We start from the raw sequence: 24,336 nt of genomic DNA on the forward strand, positions 1-24,336 counted from the left end.
AAAAGACCACGTGAAATTGAGATGCAATTCATGCAAGTTGCTGTTACTTGAATTATTAATTTGCAATAAGGTTGCTTATAAAAACACATGTATAAGGTCCCATACATTTTTTATAACATTCACGTCAAGTTTCCATCACAGGCCGACAGAATTTTTGCTGTTGTTTTTGTGGTGAAAATAATGCATTACGTAATGGACACTTTATCGACTTCACGGAATTATTTATAAATTTCACCAAAAATTCGAATTTTCATGCTTCAAACTTTTAATTTTTTAGCGATATTTATTAAGAGATAAAGTCAATAAAGTCGGACCGACCGACTTACGGACGTCAAATCGAAAACTAATCTTTATAAATTATTGAATCTGCCAGTAATTAAACTTGATTTTTATTAAATTCGTCCATCATTAATAATGTTGTAACAGATTCAGATTAAATTTGTTATGTGGAACTGGTCAATAATGCTTTTAGTATATACCGTTTAATTCGGTTAAAGTGTTTTGTTGTGTGTTGTTTCTACTTTTTTTCCTCTTTTTTTACTTCTAGAACCATTAATCTTCTTTAGTTTGCTTTTGCTCGCTTTACTTCTATAACCATTCTTTTTGCTCGCACTGCTTTCGGAGTCACTATTTTTGTTAACACTTCTAGAGTCATCGCTCCTAATTCGCTCTTCTGGAATCGTTAGTTCTACTTCGTTCTTCCAGAATCACTGCTCCTACTTCGCTTATCCAGAATCACTGCTACTACTTTCTTCTCTTAGAATCGTTGCTCCTACTTCGCTCTTCTAGAATCACTGCTCCTACTTTCCTCTTCTAGAATCGTTGCTCCTAATTCGCTCTTCTAGAATCGTTGCTCCTTCTTTCCTCTTCTAGAATCACTACTCCTACTTTCCTCTTCTAGAATCACTGCTCCTACTTTCCCCTTCTAGAATCACTACTCCTACTTTCCTCTTCTAGAATCGTTGCTCCTAATTCGCTCTTCTAGAATCACTACTCCTACTTTCCTCTTCTAGAATCGTTGCTCCTACTTTCCTCTTCTAGATTCACTGCTCCTACTTTCCTCTTCTAGAATCACTACTCCTACTTTCCTCTTCTAGAATCACTGCTCCTACTTTCCTCTTCTAGAATCACTACTCCTACTTTCCTCTTCTAGAATCGTTGCTCCTAATTCGCTCTTCTAGAATCGTTGCTCCTACTTCGCTCTTCTAGAATCGTTGCTCCTACTTCGCTTATCCGGAATCACTGCTACTACTTTCCTTTCCTAGAATCGTTGCTCTTGCTCCCACTATTTCTAGAACCATTTTCTACTCACACTGCCTCTGCAACCATTGTTCCTGTCACACTGCTTTCAGAACCAATGTTCCTCCTTATTCTGCTACTGGTCTACTCATGTTGTTACCATCATTTTTTGTACTTATTGTATCTTAACTACTATTCCTCTTCGTGTTCTTTCTAGAACCATTACTTCTTTAATACGACTTTGCTTTGCATCAAAAATTCTGTTTTGCTTCAAATATTTCGACTTGTTTNCTTCTAGAATCACTACTCCTACTTTCCTCTTCTAGAATCGTTGCTCCTAATTCGCTCTTCTAGAATCGTTGCTCCTACTTCGCTCTTCTACAATCAATGCTCCTACTTCGCTTATCCAGAATCACTGCTACTACTTTCCTCTTGCTCCCACTATTTCTAGAACCATTTTCTGCTCACACTGCCTCTGGAACCATTGTTCCTGTCACACTGCTTTCAGAACCAATGTTCCTCCTCATTCTGCTACTGGTCTACTCATGTTGTTACCATCATTTTTTGTACTTATTGTATCTTAACTACTATTCCTCTTCGTGTTCTTTCTAGAACCATTACTTCTTTAATACGACTTTGCTTTGCATCAAAAATTCTGTTTTGCTTCAAATATTTCGACTTGTTTNATTTTATATAACAATGTTTACTGTAATTTTTCTCCCTATTATTGAGATAAATGTGATTTTTTTGTATGTTGTGTTACTGAATATAAATGAAGTTGATGTTAAATAAAAGATTTTTTTAATGTTTCTTACTGAAATTGTCGTGATAAATTTATACAGAGTGGTCTAAATGTTAGTTAACCACCGTATAGATTAATTTTTCTGTCTTTTTCAAATGCTATATTGCTTAGAATGATTTAACAAATTCAGTTTGTGATTGACAAGTGCGTTTAAAACATTGAAAAAAAATAACGTGGTTAACTGTCTTTTGGGCCGCCATATATTTACATTAAAACATGATCATCATCAGCATGAAGAACTGTCAAATTTCATAGCAACAAGTCATAAATTTTGGATGACGCTTTCAATTTTATTTCTATATTTTCAATGTTTTATGTAGATTTCAATGTTAGGTAGAGTTCAAATTTATCGAAATTCTAGAAAATATATCCTTTGATTAGCTGCGATAACTTTCAAATGCTGTTAAATAGAAGATTACTTTTAAAAAAACTGCTTCTGAAACATAGGTGGGTCTCTGCAGATATTTTAAAATTAAAATCGAAAATATTCTAAAAAACTACAGCGAAGATTGGTTAAAAAACTAGAATGGGCGGAGTTACTCTCCGCCCATTCTAGTTTTTTAACCAATCTTCGTTGTAGTTTTTTAGAATATTTTCAGTTTTAATTCTTTTTAAATGTGCAGAGAACTTCTAATGTTTATTAGAATGATTTTTCATTACTGTAAATTTAATTTAAAATTTTTGTTTATACTTAGAAAAAAAATAATAATAATAAATAAATAAAAAAGCTGAATCGACTTTGTAACATGTTAACATTATAATAAAAGATAAAATTTGAATTATCTCACTGCTCTATTTTTATCTCGAATTAATTTCGTTTAAGTAAACATTATGAGTAAATTACATTAGATAATAGTCATAACAGCGTAGAAATAAAAATAATTATATCATTTATGAACTTTTCAATAAATTATCTCGTTTTTAAACGCTGAAACATTGTGTTAGATANTCATTCTGCTACTGGTCTACTCATGTTGTTACCATCATTTTTTGTACTTATTGTATCTTAACTACTATTCCTCTTCGTGTTCTTTCTAGAACCATTACTTCTTTAATACGACTTTGCTTTGCATCAAAAATTCTGTTTTGCTTCAAATATTTCGACTTGTTTTCCCTTTATTTTCTCTTCAAGATAACCTTTAATAGATGAAACTAAAAGAAGCAAAATCGAACTGAATCCTGGCAGAATTATAACAAACACTTGCCTACGTGTTAAGCCAAAAACCACACGTGTCTAATGGCGAGTTAATTCGCTATTCACATGTCATTCATAAATAAACCTGATGTGATACACCACCACGTTTCTGTCCATGACATGCATCGCCGCCTTTTACGTTCGTTCGAACATGGAATAACAATGCATGATCAGAGTGAAATCCCCCGGGTTTATGACGTTTTTTAAACTTTTGAAATTACAATAACTTCCGCTTCCGTTTACGGATCGTTCCGAAAATCGATACAGAATGTTCTAAACCAGAATCTTTTCTCTACTTTACGCCATTTTTTTTTTTTTTTTTCGATTGTGGCAGAAATATTAACGTTGCCCACGAAACAATCGATGGCAATAAAATCGTTGATCAATCATTTGAAATCGATTTTTTTTCCATGAATATAATACTTTTCCATCAAGCCAATCGATTCCAAGTTCGAGAAACTAGTTATAGAACGTTCGAATGTAATCGATAACATCTGATTTAAGTCAGAGGAGAGGGTCCGAGTTCGAATTTCATTTTAAACTTATCTGGAATGATTTTTTTCTATATTTTAATGCTAAAATTAGACTAAATTAATACAAATTTTCACTATAAATGTACTCCATAGTCTACAATAACTCAAAAACATTCGATTTGCTTTGTATTTTATGCGTTTAAATCAGTATAAAGTGAGTAATTTCAGCGGAATGATAGAATAAATCGCTTATTTAGCAACTAGAAGTTGTATCCCCTGAAAAACATACGAATTAAGCGGAAAAAAATCCGTCGTTTCCCTATATTTAGGTAATTTAAACCGATTTTTTGAAATTTTTTCAGTGATTGGACTTCGAAACATGGAAATTCCCCGAAATATTTCGACATTCCATTAAAGAATGTGGAATTTCTCACTCTTTACTTCTTCTAGAATTTATATCCTACGGTATGAAGAAATTTTGTGGAAATTTAAGGAAAATCCTATTTAAAAATGCATTCCTGTGTAGAAAAATATCAAATGTTTACAATATACAATTACAGATTTGTGAATGTAGACATCAATCGCCAAAATCTTAAAAACGAAACATTCCAGATCGATTTGAGAACGTTAAATAAAGGTCAAGGAAACAAAGACTCGTATCAAAACTGGGTTTAACGTTCGTCTAAGTGTCTGTCTGGACTTTAGTTCAACGTGATCGACAGACATTCGTATATTCGATCTGGCATATCATTCCTTAGTATATATATATATATATATAAAAAGGTTATAAAATCTAGAATTCATTCTTTGGAAAGTAAAGACTGGAGTTTTATAGTGAAAGTGAACGCTAGACATGGCGACATTAACCGAATTAGCGAGTGTCACGCGAATGTTAATGTTAATTTAATTAAGGGAACAGCTTATAGCATCCGCTGCCCTAAATGTAATTTGTGAACCTCGTCAATTCTGGAAACGCCCACGCACTCGAACGAGAATGTGAACTATGCCCGAGAACATCTGGTAGTGTAAGACTAGCTTCTCACTCCCGTTCAACCCCCCTCTTCCTCTTTTCCTATTCAATGTGACCTTGTGTGCACCAAACCCAGTCCTGCGTTTCGTCGTCAATGATAGAGCATTACACCCTCATTACGAATTTTGAAAGAATTAAAAGAACAGTTAGATCTATGACGAAACAATATAAATATGCAAGAAATTAGGTCGGCTATCCAGTTAACAAGAGAACTTTACACACGTAACCTATCCAGTTTTGTCCAATTAAATTCCGGTTAAGAAGAAAATTAACTGCATTTTCTTCGCCCGTTTTCGACGAAAAGTTCGGAAAATTAATGGGTAATTGACCTTCCGCCAGGTCTAACATAGAAAAATAATTGAGAAGTTACGTGTGCCCTGTTTACAATTGTTTAAAAAAATGGGATATTAACTGTCTGGATCATGTAGAAGATAAGAAGTTAACAACCTCATTGCCAAAATGGTTACAAAATGAACAATGGATTTGATATACAGCCAAGTGAATGCTGAAGAACTCAATATTTTGGTTACCCTTTTTTAAACACCGAATTTTTAATGATATAATTAGTTAATTCTCAATCCAGTTAAACAAAAAACTGAACGCATTTCAGATGAGTCAATTACCAAGAATTGTAGAGTTATACAGCAGAAAATTGTCTACCCTGTGTGCCACTTTGGGCTCATAATTGTTCAAATTCAAGAATGAGCCACTTAAGAACTACAGAGAACACAACAGAAAACTGTCTGCCCTCTTTAAAATTACTTAATTACTCACCCTAACTAACAAATTTCCTTCTCAGAAGTGATCCACAGTTCCTCCCTTAATGGATAATTCCCAAAAATTCTATTAATTCGACAATGATCGCATTGTTAATGACTCAAACTAGTAATGACGACTCAATAGAAGGCAATCGTCACAAAAAAAGATGATTTTAAAGGTGTGTTTAACGGGGGTGAGACTTCACAACTGCTTAATCTATGCTAACATTGATATCTCCCGTACAACTTTTATAGAAGAATGGTATCAAAGTATCAGTTTATCAACTACATCAACAATAATAACGAATAGCAACGACCAATACGAACGAAGTACAGACGATAAGAAACAAAAATGACAAGTGAGTCACACACGCGAAGCAATAAAGTGGGTGCAATTACAACACAAGAACGGGAGGGGTTTTCTTATAATTTCTATGTGAAAATCCGCTCAGGATGCAGGTTAATACGCTGTGAAAATTCGGAAATTCGTATTAAAATGTCGACGTATTTTTTCCCCTGTTGACACTGGTTCAAAAATTAGACATTTCTAAAATAAGAATACAGTCGAGTCGCCTCAAGGTCATCGAGGCCAAACGCCAAACATCGATATGTAAACAGCAGCAGAGCAGCAGCAGCAGCATTAAGGAATATCGACTATGGTGATTCAAACGTGAAGTTACTGTTAACAGGAGAGAAAAAAAAAAACACACACACACACAGCGCGAACACACGGTGTAGTGTGTAATATACTTGTTTAAGAAGAATACTTACATTTTATAATCTCGGCACGAACTTCTATGCTACTAACTGGAACGAGGGTTGGACGTTCCGTAATCTCAAACCGGCCCGAGTTGGGAGACATAAGGTCCTGAGTGGGAAGGAGCGTTATCCACACAAAACTATGGTCTAACGACGTTGCCGTGGCACTACACAAAGCCACTATCGCGTGAGGCGGAGCCTGCCACGTCACGCGGTCCCATTGGAGCGAATCCTGGCATCGGATACATATTTCACGATTTACACTTTTTTCGCCGTATTTTTATTTGTTTTCTTTTTTTCGGTTCGTTGATGGTGAGGCGAGAAAGTCGCTCGCTCCTACCGCCGCTTCCGACATTACACTTCCAGCCTGCTTTGCCATCTAGCGCCTCTACCGACCGTGCCTTGTCTTATAAACTAGCAGCGACATCTGTTAACCGAAGCAGAAACTATTGTTGGAGGCTATTGTTTGGTTGTGTGTGGATTAACTGCCATCAACTTTGATTGTAATTAGCAATTTTCGTGGATGCTGCGAATCAATTAATGGATTTTTTTCTTTTAAGTGTTAATAATGAATTTTTGATTTTGTTATCGCGAATTTATCTTTTGTAATTAATACAATTCGTTAAGAATCTCTTATTTTATCTCTTACGCATCTATCTTACACAATGGAATGTAGTAACTGTAGTGTTTGCGTAATACTAGAAAGTAAACTTAACAATAGGATATAACGGTATTTAATAAAAACAATAAAATATTATTTTAGAAACACGATAACATGTATGGCATCATAAAATATTGAAATTTAAAATTTTATTTTAATGGAATCATAATAATTTACACAATAAATCGGGCAGGTTTAACAATGCTAGCTACCACAACAGCACTGTAAAAGTACAGCTGTAAAACAACCTGTGAAGGACGGCCACTGACGAGTACTGTACATAAAAATGGCCGTTGTTGGAGATTATTTTGTAAGCATTTCTGTTAAAAAAAATAATAATAAACTTCCATTAAAAAAATGGCCGTTATTGGAGGTTCGACTGTATAAATAAGGGAAAGTAATAACGCGAGTCCAGCAATGTTAATAACAAAAATTTAGCAACACGTAAAAATTGGGTAATGTCAGTCCTAACAATACAACTAGAATAATGAAAAATAATATAAAATTTAACGATAAGGCTTTAACAATACTATGATAATACAGCTAATTAAGCAAGAACCAATTGTAATTAATATCATTTTTTTCAATTTTACGATGTAATTTTAAGAGATAATATCGAAAAAATCCAGAAAGAAACCAAAAAAATGAGATTCATAAAGATGTTTTAAATACTAAAAAACCAGATAATAAGTATTAAATAGGCCAAAATTTCAATGTAGAACAATAAAATTAATGGAAACTACTTAAATTCCAACACATAAAAACGGTACTAAATTATATCTTCTTCATATTTATGTAAAATCGGTTTATATGTATTTATATATATAAATTTAAACGCTTTTAAAGNTTACATTTACATCAAAAATAGTGATATTCATTTCAGACATAGTAATTTGATGCTAAATAAGAAATAATTTGATATTTAGAAGAATAGGTAAGATAATAAATGTAAAGATAATAGGTGTATCATAATACAATAAGTCTGTAGAAGAAAGATATAATAATCTTCCTTCTAATTAATGTGATCTCAAACAAATAGAATCATTGTAAGGTCCAAAAAAGACAAAAGAAATGTGATAAGTGTTAGTATATATAAAAAATTCATATGGTAAAGTTTGAAAACTTATAAAAAGTTTTTAAAATTCAAACATTAAAAATTTAATAGTTTTAACAAAAACATGAGCAAATAAATAGAAATGATTAATATGTGAATTGTCAAAAATATTTGACACTTCCTTCTAATTAATGTGATCTCAAACAAAATAGAATCATTGTAAGGTCCAAAAAAGACAAAAGAAATGTGATAAGTGTGAGTATATATAAAAAATTCATATATATAGGCCTATATATATATACAGAGAGAGAGAGAGTATGGCCCATAAGTTCGTTAACTATGTTGGTTTCAAGCAATTATGCAATTATGCAAAAGTTTTAATTAATAAAAGAGCAACCTAATGTTTACAACGGTTAACTAACTTTTGTGCCCCTATAGAAAATATGTAAATCTTGTATTGCAGATATATTAAACCTAGAATTGTGTAATACATGTTGTTAAAAAGTATATATATATATATGTATATGCCATAAAAAACGTTATTCGATGTCAAATTTTCTATTTCTTCCCCCCTCTTAAAAGATATTTCAACGAAATTTTAATGGTACCGCACGTAAATACTTTATAGCAAACTTTTGAGTCACGATTTATGTACCTCATATATACATAAATGTAGACATAAATAGTAAAAAGCATCCCTCTTTTAATATAGAGGTGAGGACAATAAAATATAGAACACCTTTCTCCGTCCAAAATCAATAGCAACACTTCAAAGATTTACAGAAAATATATCTTAATAAACGCGATCGATAATCTCACAACCTCTTGATTTGGACAAATGATGGAAGGATCTGGTGTTTGCAACCCTCACATAAAAATCGTCCACCCTCTTTTAAAACCAAACACATATTCAACTTAAAGATATACACAGAGTGATAGTTTAGTGAATGGTGTTTGACCATAGAAATAAAAAAAAATGTCTATACGTATACTGCTGTACTTTTAGATCGTTGTACATGCTTCTGTCAATAGTAAAATATATTGAATATGCTTAGGATGGGGTTAAAATGGATATTTCGTAGTACTGTTGGCAAGCTGCCAACCCGATCCAAAAAGTCAACCCTACAACGTCTTAAGGACATCGGCGCTAGACTTAGCTAAAATAATACGTTTATACGGGAATTTACTGTGATTAAGTATAACAAACAAGAATTATGCAAAATAGTTCCTGTGAAAATTGATAGTTCTTTGAGAAATATGTAAGATAATAAGCTTAAATGTTTACACGAAAATTATTAAAGGCGATTGGTTGAATAGTAAATTTTGAATTTTCATTAACCAATTGACGTTAAGATAAACTTTTTTTAAAAAATTAATTTTTGTAGCTTGTAGATAATCTCGTCGATAATCTGTATAGGTAGTTAGACACTGACAGGGCTAACGCCGCTGCCGTAGATCTGAGGCCAAGACTGGAAGAGGCCCGACCAAAGTTAAGTATAGATAGAAAATCAATTCATATAATTTAAATTGCATAGAGAAAGAGAGAGAGAAACATAAACAGAGTGCATTATGTCAGAAGAATTAGAAGGGCATAGGAGGCCCTAGTTCCAAAAATCATAGTCGTTTTCCACAGTCCTGGGCACAACCGGATTTGAACATAAGCTAACCAACCTACAGCTTAGGGCCTCGCGTCGAGTCTATAGATTGGGGCCTCACATTTTTACATTATTTTGCCAAAGGGAAGAGTTTATTATATTTTACCACCTAGACTGTAAGTCTAGTCCTGCCTCTACACAGATTTAGATGTAGTAAAAAGTATTATAAGTTGATAAAAAAAAATTTCACGCGATTTTGAGCAATATTTCTAAAGAATATCACTTAAAATTATGTAAATTAGCGGTGAAAACGAAGTACGAAACCTCAAATGACTTCTTTGACGTAACGTCTCGTCACGAACGTGAAAGACTTTTCACTTTTTAAGTTTATTCTTGCATCAATTACTTTGAAGGCGAGCGAAGTGAGAGAGAGTTGACATTCTTATGAATGCTTACCTTATCTCCCTTTTGCTGCTCGATAATGCTATCTTCGCAGGAGTTTAACTGTCCGTTCGCTGATTTATTGCTTTGTTAAATGCGAAATAAAGCGAAGAAGGGAATTTGTCAAACTAAATGTTGAAAGAAATTATTATACGATAAGAAGTAAAATACAAGAGACACGCATGCCATGAATAATTCTAAACCCAAATTTCTAACCAGAAAAAGAGGATTATCTTATTCCAGACTTTACTTTTAAGCTTATCTTTTGCTTTCCTGATAAACAGATTATTTTTTTTTTAGGAAAAAAAAAACTAAAATGGGATTATGATAATCCATCTTGTGATATTCATCTTTGACGTGATACTCAACATCTTCACTATCAATTGCTGAGAAAAAAAAAAGAAAAAATTGTTTGTGATGATTACGACGTTGTTGAACTTCACTCCACCTGAAAAAACTCTGTGATAAATTAATTTCCAGAAGCTTACGATGAATAAAAATGTGTTTATGCCCTACCGAACACTTTTAAGCAGATTACTGAGTAGGGTCCTACGCTATAAGACTACATCTTAAGGCTTTCATGAAGAAGAACCCTTTGTATATTGTAACTTATAGCCATCCGCCCATAAATCAAAACATTTCAAAGTTTCTTGCAAGTATAACTGAAAAATCTTTTTACATATAAATAAGTGCAACAATTTTAATATTTGCTCAGTAAAACTTAATGAGATTGTTGCCCTTGATGTAGCCTATATCGATGGCAGCAATATGCAGATTATTCCCATCAAGGGCACAAACACGTGCTACTAATCACTTCCGTCTTCTCTTAAAATCATTTAGGAATTCAAATTGAAAATTGGTGAAGGATGTCTCAGAAAGGAAGATTCATCCTCATTGTTAATGATAATTTAAAAACTTTGGCACAAAGTATCATCCATTCCATCAATCTACCCTTTTAATCCAACACAATTGAATCTTTCTACACAGCATTTTATTATTTCTGATTACTAACAGAGTTATTTCAATGAAGATTTTAGAAGAACCTGAAGCAAGTTTATCCTTCATCTCTGAAAGATGACCTCTCATTGGAAAAGACAAGGTTAAGAAAGAACAATTTGGAGTGTACTGTCTTGTGTACTCGATATTCTGTGTCCGTAGTTATCACATCACAAAGGAGAATTCTTACAGTCGAGGTCAATAATTTGATTTTTTCAATTCATCAAAAATATTATTTGGACAAACTTAATTGATGTACACTGACAGTGATCATTCCTTAACACATTATGGAACCGATATTGTCGTTGTATTATTAATATTTATGCAATAAGTAAAGATCGAATTGAAAAATTACTAAGAAAACCTCACGAAGTAGGTCTCATCTTCATAATCTCTACAGGGAAAATAGTAACAGGGGTGAAAGTTCACCGAGAATACAGCATCAATTAGAACTGACAGACGAGATGCTTCGATTGATTCGATGAACTGTATTGTTCCAATTCATTCTCTTATCCTTATTTAATTATTTTAATTCGTGAAATTGTGTCCTATTTCGTGACGATTTCTTTCCATCTCATCTAACAATCTGTATATAAATTTTAGAGCATAAATATTAATTAATTAAGGGTTATATGCCCCACTTACGCAGGAGGCATTGCTGTATTTGTGAAGGGTTAAACACCCGACATTAATATTTAAAAAAAAATTAATTTACGTGATTCTATGAACAGTTTTAATTATATTTTATCAAGATATTACTTCCTTTATAGTTATTATACTACAAATCACGCAATATCCTGTACAAGACCTATCCACTTTAATACACGAGAACGTACAAAAACAATTGTTTTTATTCAATAAAAACAACCTTTATTCGAGAATTATTTATTAATATAATTATTCTATAGATAAATTTACACATTTAACGGATTTTTTTTTTGAAAATGGAACACCTCTAAAGCTTAGAAATGCCAACAACAATGGAAGAAACTAGCATTTACAAAGGACATTTTATCTAATATAATCTCTTTAAAAAAATTTTTTTAGAGATAAATATAAAAATAAACTTTATTAAATTCCTTAGATAAAAATTTGCGAATAATTTTATCATCGTTAAGTAACGGTAAACAAGGAATTTGATGGAGTAAACAATGAAAAAGACCACGTGAAATTGAGATGCAATTCATGCAAGTTGCTGTTACTTGAATTATTAATTTGCAATAAGGTTGCTTATAAAAACACATGTATAAGGTCCCATACATTTTTTATAACATTCACGTCAAGTTTCCATCACAGGCCGACAGAATTTTTGCTGTTGTTTTTGTGGTGAAAATAATGCATTACGTAATGGACACTTTATCGACTTCACGGAATTATTTATAAATTTCACCAAAAATTCGAATTTTCATGCTTCAAACTTTTAATTTTTTAGCGATATTTATTAAGAGATAAAGTCAATAAAGTCGGACCGACCGACTTACGGACGTCAAATCGAAAACTAATCTTTATAAATTATTGAATCTGCCAGTAATTAAACTTGATTTTTATTAAATTCGTCCATCATTAATAATGTTGTAACAGATTCAGATTAAATTTGTTATGTGGAACATTTAAATCCTTTGATAGTCGACTAGGAAGTGGAGTAAAGGTGCCATTGGCCTACCAGGAAAATTCAGCACAACGCCTACTAATATCTCTCGAATAACTTATACTTTCTAGAGGAAAAAAAAAGGAGGAGGAAAAGTCATTTAGATAAAACCGAAGAAAGTATATTTAAAAAAAAAAAGTGCATTAGAGCTCATTAACGTGTTCTTAGTACAAAGAATTAAAAAAAATAATAAAAATAAAAATTGTACGCATTTGCAGCCACCCATTTCATAATGCCTATTGATTTTTGTGGTCTCTTGAGACTTCGCTTCACTCAGTTCTCAAGTGAGAAGGATGGAAAGTGACCGATTATGCCAAAAAAAAGGGGGCTTTCTGGTATACCATATTACCCTTTAAGCAAACAACGATAAAGTTTCCTTACGGATATTAAATTTTTAGATTAAAAAAAAATAATAATAATAATAATAATTTACTATGAAATTTGCATTTTTATAAACAGTCAAACCTCTTAACAACGTCCACTCATTGGAATATAAAAAATGGCCGTTATTGGAGGTTCTACTATAATTTAACTCCTTATATTCTTAAATCAATTTTAATATGAGTTTAATTAGAAAAAATAGTAAAAGTAAAGAAATGGAGGAAAGGAATTAAAATAGTTTAAACAGATTTATCAATGTTAAAGAGCGCTTAATCTTGAAAAATTACTTTATAAAATTGAAAAATTCTTAAATAAAATTCAATTTCGATATAAATATAGCCTATATATAAAGAAAGTAAGATAAGTACTTTATTACTAAGTTTAAATTAAATATTATGAAAAAAAAATGTTTTGATTTTTTTAATAATCGGTAGAAAACAGTTAGAGGAAATTCGAGTTGTCTATGCAGAGAAAGATTTTGTCGTATCCGACGAATTGCGCTTATTCAGCAATTGTTGGAGCCAATTAAATAAGACATAAACCCGAAGACCAAGTGAAGAAGAGGATCAAAGATAGCAAACGCATCGGCTCAGACTTCACCATCAGCACTTTTCGTGGGAAATGTTCAAGACGGATTATACTTGTTTTCTTCTTTTTTCCCCCCTNTTTTATTAATTAAGAATTGCATAAATTTATGTTGTTTTAAGTATAATGCTCCTAATTGTGTAGGAACTGTATACAGTCGACCCCCCCATAACACTGTTAATAATTCCGTTTTATATGAATTCAGTGTTGTACGAGTCACTTAGATTTTACAAATACGTGAGCCGTTCACAACCCGGCACACGTATGTGTAAAATCTAAGTGATTCGTACAACACGGAATTCATATAAAACGGAATTATCAACAGTGTTATGGAGGGTCGACTGTATTTATATCGATTGAGGATTTACTGATCCTGTGAGTGTACAGTACATATCCCCCATATTTTTGTACCGCCAAATGGTCTCCTAATAGCTTCATAGGACCCAAGAGAATTTGAATTAAAACCCTCCAAGTAAAGTGTTGCCTTCAGACATTTTACTCCGGATTAATTTTTTTGGGGGTTAATGTTTTCTTAAAAAGTTTGTTTGGGGCCTCCTAATTCCAGGCAATTTGCCCGTATAGTAACGAACCGCTGCTCTTTCAACGTATTTTTATTTTAAATCGTACTATAAAAATTTGGAGTAGAAGCGAGTAAACTACACAAGTACAGTACACCTTAAACTGTTTACTCTCTAATGGCCTTTTTAGGAAGTGCCATTACAGGAACGAGACCCGACATAACTGGACAATCCATTCTCCAAAATTTCATAAACATTTCAACTAAACAGCCGCAAAAGCAGGTTAATGAATCTAAGATCGAATCCACTTCGGATTATCGGATTTTGAAGAAATGATTTTTGGATTGTCATCTCGATTTCCTTTGTTTAATTTCGCCCTCGATTCTATTAGAATTTAATACATTATAATCCTTAGCCTTCCTTTCGCTATAAAATAGTAAAAATGTAATTAATAGAGGAAACAAATGTAAATTTCTTAAAATTATAGTGTTAGAATGGAACAGTTGTATTGTTGTTATCATTATTTAATTAACCGGGTTGAATGGCCGAGCGGTTAAAATGGCATCCTACTGCTCTGAGGGACCCGAGATCGAATCTTTGCTAGTCGAAAAACCCATAACTTTATGATGAGATTCCGCCATCTTATTTATATCGTTTACATTAATTAGTTGCTAGATGTCCCGGATTTTTTCCCACTGCCGTCTAGTGACAGTGGACTATATTCTAAAAACTGTTCTTACAATAAATTATCTTTTTCCATATTTTAAATATATTTCTTTCACTATCAGAGTAAAAATACACATCTATTGCGTGTCCTGGAATTGAAACGAACCCATAATGGGCTTGCAAAATGTGGCCCTCTTAGTGCCCACAGGGCGGAAAGAGTTAAAAAAAAAAGAATATTTGGGATCACGTGTATATTATACAGTTTATTGTAAAGATCGATTCTATGCCAAATTTATTGCTCTATACCAGTGATTCCCGAACTTTTCTGATGCACCGCTCTCTTTGTTCCATAAAGTTATACCGAACCGTATCCCAACGCCCCCTAATCCATTTTTTCGTGTGAGAAAGGCTTGGAAATATTTTTAGGAAAACTCTTCTATGAATCTCACACTTTGTTCCCTTACGGGCCCACAGGTGGCCAAGCGGTCTTCGTTCCCTGAACATGGACACTGGGAGTTCGGTCGTGGGTTCCCGCCTGGCTCGGATGGGCTGGCCACGTGGAGTTTTCCGGGTTTTCTCCACGTCTGTAACGCCTAAATAGCGGCCAGTTTCCTTTAAAAAGGCATCCCCCTAGGCGGAGCGCCCAAGTTGCCACAACTAAACTTATTCCTATACCGTACATTGTTCTCAAAGTTTTTTTTTCTTTTTAACTCTTTCTGCCCTGTGGGCATTAAGAAGGCCTCTTTTTAGCAAGCCCACAATGGTGAGGGACGGGGCCCGAAATATCCGGACGGATCATTCCCGAAAAATTCCTGGGGTTATTTCGACCGGTTAGTATTAACCGGGGTCCCCCAGAGCTGTAGGTTGCCACCTTGATCGCTCGGCATCCGCCCGTCTATTCTCAAAATCTGGAAACAATTAAACGTAATGTTTCTTCTTACCCGTTTAACAGAGGAAAGGGGTACCTGTACTGTATCTTTAACAGTACCCTGCCTCCCACTTGCTTCTTTTCGCCCTATAGATTTGCTCGCCACCCACAGGAGGGCGGTAGAACCCACTTCGGGAACCACTACTCTATACAGTAAGGTAAAAATTTTGAATTGAAATCACGTTACTTCCGGTCCAGACCGAAAGTTCGTATATAATTAATCAGGACTTCGGCTCTTAAGCTTTCCATATCAGGTGTCGATTTTCATTTGCGTAACTTCGTTTTCGAGATTAACGAAGAACTGACAGGTGGACGACACTGGGAATGTACAGGTCTACAATTTGAAAATTGAAACCCTATACATGCAATTTTTGGGACTTTTATTTCATTTATACTTTTTACATGAAAACACCAGCGCCATAATGGCTAAGAATGTAATTATTTATTTATGTACAGTAGAGCGTCGATTTTCCGAAAGTCAATCATCCGAAAAAATTCCAGTTGGCAAATTTAAATTTTCACCAGTGCTGTGGCGCTTCAATCTTTGGCTATGTCTTGGGCTACTCAAATATTTTACGTTTTTGATACTAAATTAGCATCTGAAGTATAATTTTTTATTATTTTTATAATTTTCAATATATTTATTTTGTTTGTACAAAATAAGAAAATAATTTTTAACGATACAATAGTATTTGTTAGGCTTAACATCGACGAAAATTCAACGCGAAGCTACACGCAACGGATAAAAAATTCGATATCGGATACGTTAAACTATTTTTTCGTACGTAAATCAGTTATCCGAAATATCAGTTATCCGGACAACCCCAGTCCCCAATTGATTCGGAAAATCGACGCTCTACTGTATTTTATTTTAAGGATATTATTTTTACCGCTGACTATGTAATAAAGCAATTTAAAATGTTTCATTCTCTTGCTGTTTCGGAATTAATATAATAAAATAATCAAGCTCTCTTTCACATATAATTCTATGTATTTCAAATTAATTTCGCTACCACCACTTATTAATGAACATATAATTTATAATTGCCCTCATTTTTAAAAATAGTTTATTAATCTACGTATTTATAAATAATTATGCACGCATATTTTATTTATTTAAAGATGTGTTATACTNAATAAAAATATTCAAACGTCATTTTAAAAGATCTCTGCTTTTCATATGTCAAGAGAATAAGTTTCATCACGTTTTAATAATTTAAAAAAATATATAAAATTACCAAATAAATGTTTGGGTCACAATTACTAAATGTTATTGCTACCTTATGAACAAAAATTTTAATTGTTTCAAAATTGAAAATTATTAGTTTTAATAGAATGAATATATCAAATACATTGTCCTGTAATCCGGCATACACTATAATCCGACTTCTCATTTGTAAGTTTCCACGAAAATGTTAGTCCTGTCACATATCCTCAGGTTTCACTTCTGTATACGGTACTGCATGTCATTTTTTGCCCCCAACCAAAATAATCGGCATCAAAGTTTGACAGGTTGTCTATACGTTGCCTTTTTATTCTCGGCAATCCGGCATTCCTCTGTGCAATAAATAGCCGGATTAGCGAGTCGTGTATATATTTTCATTTAAATTTGCTTCTGTATTATATCCAGTGCGCTTACAAAGTTTCCATGCATTTATTTTACGCATATTAATGTTTCTCCATATTCTTAATACATTTTTATTCAGTACAACGACCAACTGTACGTTTTTTGTTTTATTGACTATTGCATAGCATCATTTCTAAGTGTTGTATGGTAACTTTTGTAATTCTATTGTTTTAAAATTTAATTACAATGTATCCCTTCGTTAGGTGAACCACTCAATGTTTAAATGTTTGGTTACCCTGTCACGTGAGATTAAAACAGAACGGAAACATCACAAATATGGCGCCGGCAAAACGGGATTCCTGACGTCACACGCAAGTTGTCTATTTTGAGGACAAATGAAGTGTGTTTGATGGATCCTCTGTGATGCTTCTCACGTCGTTTGATGCATTCTTTCAAGGTTGCCACCATTGTAACATGCTCCATGTTATTTTTAAAATGATTAACGGACTTTTGGTCCACTCTATATTTTCTTATATATGATGAAATCAATAAACTGCGTAAGCATTATTAAGCTATTACAAATCTAATAAACGAAACCAATGAAATCATTTAAAGAACAAATGTATTCAATCCAATGTACAAACTTTCCTGTTTATTTTAAATATCAATTTACATATTCTAATTACAGAAATCAATTTCTTTTTATTCAAAAAAAAGATTCTAAATCTAATCAATCATCAAATTAAACTGAAAAATTCTTTACAATAATTTATCTATAAATAAAAGACGAGTTAAATCTTAGATAAACGGAGATGTTTGGAAGCTTAGTGTAAATACAATACTAGTTTATCTCTATCTAATGAAGCATTTTAAAATATTTCTACTGTAGAACATGCTGCACCAAATACAATTTCTGAATTTGCTGTAAATTATACCATTTCATTCTCTTTCTGCAAGTAATACAGGATGATTCATATAGACTTGAACACACATTTTTATCATAAATCTTAAACAAATTAATTTAATGAAAATTGATGAGGTGCTCTGTAAGCATACCTCCACTTATGTTGAACAACACATCATATCACAGAAAGTATTGGAAGTAGCCACTGCCTTCTGTCAGCCACACGATGTATCTCAATGTTTTGGATCTAGTTCTCAATATTATCCTCTAACTGTGCAGGGTTAGTTATGCTACATTCTTTTCTTAAGATAGCCGCAACAAAAAAGAAGTTTGTAAAACTGTGGCGGCCAGATATTCTTGGAGATGACGTGATCCTCAAAAATGCTCTGGATTGTAACCATTGACTCCTGTAATGTATGGCAAGTCACTCCATCTTACTGGAAGTAATACTCAGTTCATCATCATAAGTTTTTCAGCAAATTCTGTGAAAATCTGCAATGGTGTTCAGTGTTTCTCTAAAGAAAAAGGGACGAATTTATGCCTGTATTATTACTTTCAGCAATCAATATGTTCAACATAAATGCAGGCACAATTCCTGAAATCTCATTGATTTCCATTCTTAATACAAAGTTTGGTTTTTGGTCTATATGATCACACTGTAGTAATGCTATTGGTAGCATCCCTAATTAATATTTTATAACTTATTTAAAGATTGCACTCAATTCAAGCGCCCACCTCATATTTAGCGTGATGTTTGATAAAAAATATCGTATAAAAATATCTACTATATTAAAATTAGTCGAGATGTTAAATCTATTATAATTTTAGTTAATGGAACTGAGCAGAGTTCTTGTCTAACATAATTTATTTATAAAAAAATGTATTAAATATATATACATTTATAATTTTTCTTTTTTGATTGTGTAAAATACTTTATTACTTTTAAAATTATTACGTCATTTTGAAATATTTATAAATTTCAGCAACAAATGGTAATTTTATACAGATGGATTTTGACTCCATAATTTAAAGATCTAATCTATGTACAGTATATATGTACTAATTTACATTGCTTTTAGTTTTAACAAATATTAAATCTACATATAAATTATTAAATTAAGCTTTATATTGTTTTGGTTTTTTTTTTATAATTGTGTCAAATATTCTTGAAATAAATATTTCTAATATACAAATCTTGGAAAAGACATATCTGATCCAGAACTACCGCAACCTCCGGATGGAGGGGAACCATCAAAATCCCTGTGAAATCTTTTGGACAGCATTAGATAATCTTGAGAATGTTTCATTCGTTCAAGGGAACGTTCTGCTTCTTGTTCCTAAAAATAATACACAATTAAAAACCTTGAATTTATTTTCAATAAATATTTACAATTCAACTTACTTCTAAATATTTAATATTGTCATTAAATATAAGTTCTTTCAGCTCTGAATGAATGAAATTATTAACATTCTCATCAGTAATACAATAGGTTCTCTCATTGGGAGCTTCCTGATAAAATAAAACATAGGCCGTATCTTTTGGGAATCGTTGTGCTAAGGTTTCAAGAGAATTGTAAGATGTTAAAAACACATGACTGTCGTTGAATAGATACCATTTCTGCTCTTGGACTGGCACATTAGTAGTTGAGGACGAATGTCTTGCATATGTATAATAATGACCTCTTTCTGTTGAAGTACCTGAGTGAATGACAACAGCATACAAATGATAGACTTTACAATTATTTTCATCCAAAGGCCATAACAGTTCATACGGATAATTAACTATTGAGATAATTTTTGTTTTTTTATGAAGAACGGGATTGTATGAAAATCTGAGAAGTGTTATTATAAGGTAAGTGGGAAACTTTTTAATTTTTGACTGTTTTTTTCCTGTGTGTAATTCTTTACAGTTATCACAAAAATATTTATTTTCACCTTCTAAAATTTCGGGCTTTAGATAATTTAATATCAGATCACTAAGTTCTATTCTGACTTCATCTTTATCATCTGAAGAATCTTTATTTTCTTCTGCATCTGGAATTGCCAAATGTAGTGATGTAAACTTTTCGGAATGAACTGATGAATTATTGCAACAAGAACAAATATATGTTGTTTCTGAAACGCCACTGAACACATCCTCAATTAGTGAATTATCTTGACTTTCACTTGATTGCGGAGACTGACAAGTAAATTTGTTCTGTTCAATAAGCAAATCAAAAAGAAAATGAAGAAATTCAGCACAGTCTTGCTGTTCTCCCATTTTAAACCAAGATGGTCTTGATATTTCCAGAAAATGATTTGGAGAGAAAGATGGTCTCTTAAAAAAAATATATAATAATTAATATATTTTAATCATTTTTTCAGTTAATAAAACTAAAGCAAAGACTTCAATCTTTCAAATTTAAATCAAAATTATCTTAACATAATTATTTAAAATTAAAAATGTATTTAATATACAATCATGCATTGCTTAATATACAAAATACATTCTGTAAAATAGGACATTATGTTGTCCAAAACCTTATTATATACACACATTGACTTATTATGTTGAAATAATTATAATAATGTGTGTTGCCCTGGGATTAAATCCAGACAAGTGACACCAGGAATGTTTCATAGGTAGTTTTATCCTGGACGTATTGGGCCCAATTCCTCACACCTGACTGCCCCATTCCATATCAAAAGTCTAGGTGAACCCAGGAAAAGCATGGAAGAAATCTCTTAGTGTCCACAGGAAATAGAGCAAAAAAAATAATTACAAGTATTGAAAAATTTTTGAAGTTCTCTACCAAGTTCAATGCACATATAAAAACTATATTTATGTTTGACATTTATATTGATTTATTGAATGGAAGACTGTCAAAGACATCCTTTTTAATATGTACAAGATTTTGAATTCATTACTTTTCCTAAATGGTCCATTAGTTTACTAAGAAGGATCAATGCTATTGGTTTTATTATTAATCTTATAGCAATTTCTATTGGATTATCTTCACTTTAAGTTTTTTAAAACAAAAATTACGCTACTTAAATTTTTATAAAATATTCAAAATTTTTCATATTTTAATGTCAATTAAACACATTAGTTTTATACACCAAAGTTTGCATAACAAATTTGTAATTCTAAAAATTTGATGTGTATGTAAAGCAAACTCCACACATTTGGTATTCATCAAATGCCACATAGTGTACTTTTTGAATCACAAGTGAAGTACAATTTACTTGTGATTCACTTGACAAATGTCTGGTATTCACCATTTCCCACTCCTTGTAAATATAATGTGCCAAATAAAAGGGAACAAATCTCTGTCAAACATTTGTTATTCCCACAAAAAACTGATGTTCAGCAAATAATTGTGTGTGTGTACATATGTGCTCACCACATGACAAACACTTTGGCAAAAGGTAATTATTCAGCAATTGGCAAATACCAAATGTGTAGAACATTGTAAAACTTTTCTGTATGTAGTATAAGTTGCACAAAATTGCTCTTAGAGAAATCTCAAAAAGTGCACTAAACTTTATACACAAACAAAGAGCAACTTAATATTTTTTAGTGTCAAAAAATATTAAGAACATTACAATACCTGTGTTAAACTTAAATAAGCAAACACTTCTTGTAATTTGAGTAATATAGTTTCCTGAGGTTTTGGGGCCACTTTTAACACTGAATATCTGAAACTAAAAGTAATCAAAGAATAAATTTCACATTAATAAAATGCTAATGTTGGTTTTCAAATTATAAAATAAAAACTTACTAATCTGTCATATATAATGCCTGAAGAATACAATTCAGATAACACGTATTTCCGATATTATCTAATCCTACCATTCCAGTTTCGGATTTATTTCTCTTCCTAAAGCAAATGTATTTAAAAAATTCTTAACATTAATGCAATTCCATAAAATATACTTAAATTTTTTAAAAATAGATATAAGTTAATTTCACAAATTTAAATACACACTGTTGCAAAAGAATCAAATGCACCTTAAAATCAATATGCAACAGTAATCAAATTCTGCACATGGAATGGTAATGAAACAATTACAATTTCATTACAGTCGACCCCCTATAACACTGTTGATTTTTCCGTTTTATATGAATTCTGTGTTGTACGAGTCACTTAGATTTCACAAATATGTGTGCCGGGCTGCAAACAGCTCATGTATTTGTAAAATCTAAGTGACTCATACAACACGGAATTCATATAAAACGGAAAAATCAACAGTGTTATGGGGGGGGGTCGACTGTACAATGTTACAAATCAAAAAATGTCAAAAGCAGTCTGGCAATTAATGCAAACTGACCAATATCAGAGTTTGGCTTTAGTCTGCACTGTACAACTTATTAATATGCAGTATTTATGGTGAAACTATTCTTCAAAGACAACTTCTTGTTCTGTGATATTGTAATTAAATATTTTCATTTTCTTACTACCATTCCAGATGCAAATTTGATTAGTTATATGCCAGTTTTAAGGCACATCAATTTTTTGCAACAAAGTGTATTTATTTGTAATATTTCAACATTATTATAACTAATTATTCAGTAAACTGTTAATTTTAATAATTACTTTTGAATTACAAATATTCTGTTTTTCTATATCACAGCAATTTTTCACAGTTTCCTATGCAAAGCAGATATCAAAATATTCTACTGTATTGGAAAGTGAAATAATAGTTGGCACTACAATACATTGGAAAGGGAAACAATGGCATTACTATATCAATGACTGTTTTGTGAAAATGCTTTTTGGAATTGTGTTTCAAATGATAACATAGAAGTATATTTTGCTTATTTTTATTTTTATGTTGTTATTTACAATATCAAGCATTCCTGTTAACTCCAGATTTATTTTGTTATATATATTGCAGTTGTTTTAGTTTAGATGAGCTATTATTTATTGTGACATCGTCACAATGCTGGGCTGCAATTTTTAATTTAAAATATATGCTCTCCACCTCAAATTAGTTGTGGCTTGCCCCTGTAGATCATACTTTTCCTTTAACAACAGTTATGCCAGTCATCTATTAACTGCTTTCAGGGGAAGTTTTGAATTTAAATGTAACTTCTGGTTTCCATCAGAAGTTTGTATATTGTTAATCAGGGCCTCCTCCCCATAAGGTTTCCATATTCCACCTCAGATTTTATCTATCTAACTCTGTTCTCAAGATTAAGGAAAGACAGATGGATGGACAACAGTGGGAATTTAAAGCCTACAATTTTTTCAAATTGCAGTCCAAAAAGGCAGCGCAATATAAAAGTACAAAGCTTGGAGACCAAGACAAGTAAAGGATCCAACAAGTTTGTCATGTGTATGTTGAACAACTGAGAAAATGGAGTCAAAGCAGGAAAAACTCTTCTATTTGGTATTCCAATGGTATGGTGGGAACCAATGAGTCATTAAGCATGTTGTTTTTGTTTGAATATAGTGGATACAATAGCAAAAACAAAGGATATTGTCTATCCAACAGCACTCTCTGCTATCAGACTTGTATATGTTCCTGATTTACCCATACCATCATCTACATCATTAGATATTTTGTCAGGATAAGAAGTTAAGCTATACTGCAGTGAACTGGTGATATGTATAGCAATCCTGAAACAGATAATGAACCACAGAAATTTACACAAAGCAAAAATTATTTTCTAAGAAATGTTTTTTTTATATATTTAGTGATTTTTGGTTAGATTTAATCATTATTCAATGGCTCTTGAACTGTGTATTGTTTTAAGAAAATTAAACAAATTGTATTACTTTTCTTTGTGAAAAATTCTTGTGATACAGAAAAGGAAATTTTATTTCTGAAATAAGCATAGTATATTTAATCTAATCCCCAGTCAAAATGTTAAATTTTGTAGGCCTGCATAATGAATAAAAATATTCAAACGTCATTTTAAAAGATCTCTGCTTTTCATATGTCAAGAGAATAAGTTTCATCACGTTTTAATAATTTAAAAAAATATATGCATAATTTATATAATAAAATATTTTAATTTATTTATTATAAAGAAAATAAAAATATCAGTGCACAGAATTTAAGAAAACAATGTTCTGAAAAATATTCTTGGTAATACAATATTGAAACTTTAAAAAAGGTTCTGACTTTCATGCAAAATAACTGAATTGTA

General features: G+C 31.9%; 2 protein-coding genes across 3 annotated transcripts in view; both read right to left on the reverse strand.

Annotated features, from left to right (window-relative positions):
• The window catches only part of LOC111633620 (ankyrin repeat domain-containing protein 50-like), a 43,861-nt gene extending 37,220 nt beyond the window's left edge, over window positions 1-6,641 (reverse strand). Inside the window, exon 1 of the mRNA XM_023378258.1 lies at window positions 6,269-6,641. The gene's annotated coding sequence lies outside the window, so the exon portion shown is untranslated. The remainder of the gene's footprint in view (window positions 1-6,268) is intronic.
• Window positions 6,642-18,087: 11,446 nt separating this feature from the next.
• Window positions 18,088-24,336, reverse strand: part of LOC111633789 (ubiquitin carboxyl-terminal hydrolase 38-like) — a 32,714-nt gene continuing 26,465 nt past the window's right edge. For both annotated transcript variants that reach the window (XM_023378456.1, XM_023378520.1), the window contains exons 10-13: window positions 21,962-22,060; window positions 21,791-21,884; window positions 19,603-20,517; window positions 18,088-19,537 (exon numbers count right to left, since the gene is read on the reverse strand). In XM_023378456.1, the coding sequence (XP_023234224.1) occupies window positions 19,382-19,537; window positions 19,603-20,517; window positions 21,791-21,884; window positions 21,962-22,060 (1,264 nt within the window). In that variant the 3' untranslated portion in view covers window positions 18,088-19,381. The remainder of the gene's footprint in view (window positions 19,538-19,602; window positions 20,518-21,790; window positions 21,885-21,961; window positions 22,061-24,336) is intronic.

This window comes from Centruroides sculpturatus, unplaced genomic scaffold, assembly GCF_000671375.1.
Source record: "Centruroides sculpturatus isolate CEXI.00-Female unplaced genomic scaffold, Cexi_2.0 scaffold91, whole genome shotgun sequence".
Classification (NCBI taxonomy): domain Eukaryota; kingdom Metazoa; phylum Arthropoda; class Arachnida; order Scorpiones; family Buthidae; genus Centruroides; species Centruroides sculpturatus.